At 49.6% G+C, this 5,000-nt stretch overlaps 1 protein-coding gene across 1 annotated transcript; it reads left to right on the forward strand.

The window, feature by feature from the left end:
* Positions 1–514: 514 nt before the first annotated feature.
* Positions 515–3,973, forward strand: nsun3 (NOP2/Sun RNA methyltransferase 3; the record flags this gene model as incomplete). The annotated part of the gene is made up of 6 exons (XM_084454074.1): positions 515–685; positions 872–975; positions 1,158–1,702; positions 2,220–2,374; positions 3,295–3,416; positions 3,688–3,973. The coding sequence occupies 6 exons, from the start codon at positions 515–517 to the stop codon at positions 3,971–3,973; spliced, it is 1,383 nt and encodes a 460-aa protein (XP_084310200.1).
* Between the last annotated feature and the right edge of the window lie 1,027 nt (positions 3,974–5,000).

Consider the following 5,000-nt stretch of genomic DNA (forward strand, 5'->3'; position numbering starts at 1 on the left):
GGTTTTTGTTCTTTATTTAGCCTACATATCAAAATGTTAGCGTTTTACATTTTACTTATTTTATGTAGCCTTCAGTTGCTTTAAATGTGGTCATACACCAACTCATGATTAATTAGTAATTTTTCATAATTTATAATGACATTTTCATAACTTTTCTTGCACATTCTTAATTATATTTTCTACCCTGTTTGAATTTTGTTATAAGAATAAAGTAAAATGGCCTGGCCTACAGTTTTTACTTTGAGTTGTGTTTGCGTTATTCATTTTCATGCTGCAAAAAAGACAAACATACTAGGTAAGTGCTTAAATAAAACTGTCCTTTTGAGCTTTTGCTTTCTGTATTTATTGTGAAAGTGTTCTGTAGGCCTAATGTAGGGTAGCTACGGGTAGCTAGTACGTCCAAGAGACTGGAACTAAAGACTGAGCAATCGAGGAAAATGGAGCATATTTAAGGGACGGACTCGCCCGGTAGAAATGGGGAACACGCTGTTATGTGTAACGAGAATGTTGTAGGATGCCAATACGTTTTGTTTTAAGAGGATTTTGTATTCGTAAGCGGGACAGTAACCACTACCGCATTCAAACGTCTACATTTCTGCGAAAATTACGGCGGTGTCACTCCGTCAGCGGTCCCGATCATGGCGCGGAACTGTCCAAGGAGCAGCGAACAGTTCCGGCACGACAGGTAGGCTAGCTGAGAATACATCAAGAGATTTAAGAGATTCCCTGTTATTAATTGATATATTTGGAAAATTGTTCTGTTAGGCAACATTATTGTTGTGTAAAATGTTACTGTCACCCCCCCCAAACACACACACACACACACACTAGGGAGTCTTGAAATGTGTGTTCTGTTTTTCTGTGATGAAAGATTACTACAAAACCAGGGAGGGAGAGACAGGTGTGTCAACTCGTATTGGACCATTTTGACCTCCAGTACAGCAAGGAGCTGGGACCATTATGGCCGTCCGCAAGGTAATAGGGCCGTCAGGTGTGTGATGTGTCAGGCCAGCATAACAAGTTTGCGCTTATCTTTCGAGGAGTCTGAGAACTGGATAACAGATGCCCTTTCTATACTATTTTTGATATGATCTATACTGTATATTGAAGAGATGTAGTTAATGTCAGTGTGTAATGTCTGGTCCTGTCCTCTGTAGAGGCGTGTTGATGAACCCTCGATGCTGGCAGTACGGTGTCATGCTCAACCGGTTTACCTCCGTGGCCGACGTCAAGCATCGTCTCCAGTCTCAGGGCTTCACCAGCCTGCTGCCCCAGCCGGCGCCCCCAGCAGCCCTGCCTCACCCCGCCCCCACCCCCCCGGGCCCCGCCCCCTCCCCCCGCGACGACCCACGACCAGACGGCGCCCGTTCCCGGCTTCTACCCCAGTCCGATGCCTCGCCTCCTCACCCGCGCCCCGACCCCAGCTCTCACCCCCGTCTCCCCCACCCGGACCGCCCCCCCGGACCGCCCCCTCTGCCCCTCCTCGCCGCCCCGCCCTCCCTGCAGTGCCTGGTGCACCCCTCCCCCATGCGGGTCCCCCCCCAGCGCCACCGGCCGGGCCGGCTGAAGCAGTACTACCTGCTGAACGCCGCCTCGCTGCTGCCCGTGCTGGCGCTGGGGGTGAGTGACGGGGACCGCGTCCTGGACCTATGCTCCGCCCCCGGAGGGAAGGCCCTCGCCATCCTACAGACGGCTAACCCAGGTCTCCTTTCTTCTTGTTGTTGTTGTTGTTTCAGAATCAGAATCCGTTAAATTGCCAGGTAGTTTACAACAAACTAGGGAATTGCTTTGGTCAGTGATGCGTAACACTGATGGAGACGACATTAGACAGGGCAGGACACAAAATACAAATGCAATATACAAAATGGAGTGCGATGATTGTGTGTCCATTAAGTGTACATAGTATACACTCACATAGTGTACATACATAGAGTGTAATGTGTATGCAGTCTTTTATATATACAGTGTGTGTGTCGTTGTGATGTGTGTGTGGTACAGTCAGCGGTCGTGCAAGTACTGCAGAGGGAATCAAGTTTGTTTACCTTTGTTAATTCAGGAAGTCCCATTCAGAATAGGGTCTGTTTTTCAAGAGTTAACAACAGCCATCGTAACAGCACAATATAATATAACATACAATAATTACAGTCAAAAGAATGAAAGAATTAGGTTTTGTTTTGTTTTTCTGTCGCTCACATATGTTTTCTCCTGTTCTGTTTCAGCTGTGTTGTGTTGCAACGAGGTGGACCCTCACCGACGGGATTGGCTGGTCAAAACCCTGGAGTCCTTCCTGCCTCGGTCGCTAAGCGACACGGTCACTGTGTGCAATCAGGACGGGCGCACGTTTGGGCACAGCGAGGCTGGCATGTACGACAAGGTGAGGGGGCTTCATTAAACATCCAGAAATCAATGTAACCAAATGCAGTCCCACCTGATCCATTTTGAGTTATTTGTGCCATCTGTCGTTCTTGTGCTAATATCCACCACATTAAATCCAAGGATTGAATTCACAACCTCAGCTTGTAGTACGGCACATCCACCGATAGGGGGAGCCGTTGAGCCACAGTATTTTGGGTTTCCTAGCGGAGCATTGAGACATCACTTTTTTTTTTGATACCTAACCTGCGCCCTGTTTCATTGCTTTTCAGTATAAATGCATCCTGGACCTTGATAAGTGAAACCTTGAGCTGAAGACCATTTTATATTCGAAGTATAATTTATCTTGTCTTATATGATTGACTTGATCTGCTGAAAGACAATTGCCATTAGCTACTGGGACTCAACAGGAGGACGTGGTGCTTAAATGTGCCAACTGCTCAGCGACCTGCCCACGGCAGTGCGTACCTGGGAGAGCCAGGCGCTAGGCGCTAAGAGGCTGTTAGCCAGTGAGCCATGGATAATGAGCCTAGCAGAGGAGAAGTAACTCTTCCAACCCCAACACCACTCTGTTGGAGAGCTGATTAGAGACGGAGAGAGAGAGGAGTGGAGTAGAGGGAGAGAGAAAAACAGAGGGAGGGAGGTGGGGGGTAAGAAAGGTGTAGGATTATTTTTCGTCACCGGCTTTTGTCACCGGTTTTCCTCACTCCGAGGCGGTTTGCGTCTCTTCCCGCTGGCGTCTGCTGTCACATCCCGCTCTCTCACCCGGCTTCCCCTCGGAGATTTGACACCCTCGTAATTATTCCATCTTCTCTCCCTCTCTCCTCCTCTCTCTGCCTCCTCTCTCTCTCTCCCTCTCTCTCTCTCTCTCTCTCTCTCTCCTCTCTCCCTCCCTCCCTCTCTCTCCACCCCCCCCCCTAGGTGTTGGTGGATTCTCCGTGTTCTAATGACCGTAGCTGGATGTTTTCCCCCCCTGGCCAGCAGGGGGAGCTGAGGCTGAGGGAGAGGAGCAGGCTGCCCAAGCTGCAGAAAGAGCTCCTCTGGTAAAATGGTGGGGTTATGAGACAATGAAATGAGAAATAACTGATGTGAAATGACAGGAATGCGCTGTGCGGGAGACTTTAATCTCGATATATTATTCCGCCGCAGCTTTTTCATGAGGGTTGAGGAAAAAAAATTGATGCAAGTTTAGAGAGAATTCAAAATGGGACGCGGAACTGAACATCGATTCCCGCTTGCCTTCCCCCCCTCCCCTCCTCTACCCCCCCCCCTCCGTCCCCTCCCCGCCCCCCCCCCCCCCACGCGCTCCTCCAGGTCGGCGCTGGGGGCGGTGCGTCCGGGCGGCGTGGTCGTCTACTCCACCTGCACCCTGTCCCGCGCGGAGAACCTGGACGTGGTGGCTGAGGTCCTGTCGTCTTTCCCGGGGGCGGAGCTTCAGGACCTGGAGGGGGAGGGGCTTCTGGCCGCCGCCCACTTCCCGCTCTCGGACCACTTCACACTCGCCCCTCTCGGCCATGCCCCTCCCGGCCTCCTGGTGGTCCCACAGCTGGGCCGGACCTGGGGGCCCATGTTCGTGTCGCGCATCAAGAGGACGCGCTAAACAGACGGTTGAGACTCGGTACGCGCGATGATAACGAGGACTGTCCATGATAACGAGGACTGTCCATGATAACGAGGACTATCCATGATAACAAGGACTATCCATGATAACGAGGACTGTCCATGATAATGAGGACTATCCATGATAACGAGGACTATCCATGATAATGAGGACTGTCCATGATAACGAGGACTGTCCATGATAACGAGGACTATCCATGATAACGAGGACTATCCATGATAATGAGGACTGTCCATGATAACGAGGACTGTCCATGATAATGAGGACTGTCCATGATAACGAGGACTGTCCATGATAACGAGGACTGTCCATGATAATGAGGACTGTCCATGATAACGAGGACTGTCCATGATAACGAGGACTGTCCATGATAACGAGGACTTTCCATGATAACGAGGACTGTCCATGAGGGACTTTTCTTAACGGGGCACAGTCACGTTTGCTTAAGTCAATATTATTTGGATTTAATGCTTAAATGTACTGTTCTACCTGACGTTCGTTCAGAGCGTGGAGACCTTCGCCATCCAGTGCTGGGGTGGAAGTCTGTCCATCCTGAACAGAAACATGCAGGACAAGGTTACTAAGACGGGGAGGAAAATCACTGGCTCAGATGTTCAGAGTATCTCTCAGCTCTCTGATCAATATACCATCAACCTTGCCAGACGAATACTGGACCATCCTTCCCATCCACTCTTCTCAGAGTTCCCCTACCCCCCTCTGGACGCAGGTTTAGAACGCCCAAAACAAGGACAAAACCAGCCAGCACTTCTTTTGTGCCAAGAAGCATTAAATTGTTGAACAGCTGTTGATGCCTGTTGCAGTGATGATGATGTTGATGCGATGATGTTGGTGAGGATGGTGATGACGATGATGGTGGTTGGTGACATTGTGGTGTTGGTGATGGGCGTACATTTAATGTTTTCTGTATGCTTGATGTGTGCTAAACAAATTCCCCTCTGGGGCAATAAAGGTTTCAATTCAATTGAATTCAATTAAATTCTTTGAA

This window comes from Borostomias antarcticus (assembly GCF_949987555.1).
Source record: "Borostomias antarcticus genome assembly, chromosome: 19".
Classification (NCBI taxonomy): domain Eukaryota; kingdom Metazoa; phylum Chordata; class Actinopteri; order Stomiiformes; family Stomiidae; genus Borostomias; species Borostomias antarcticus.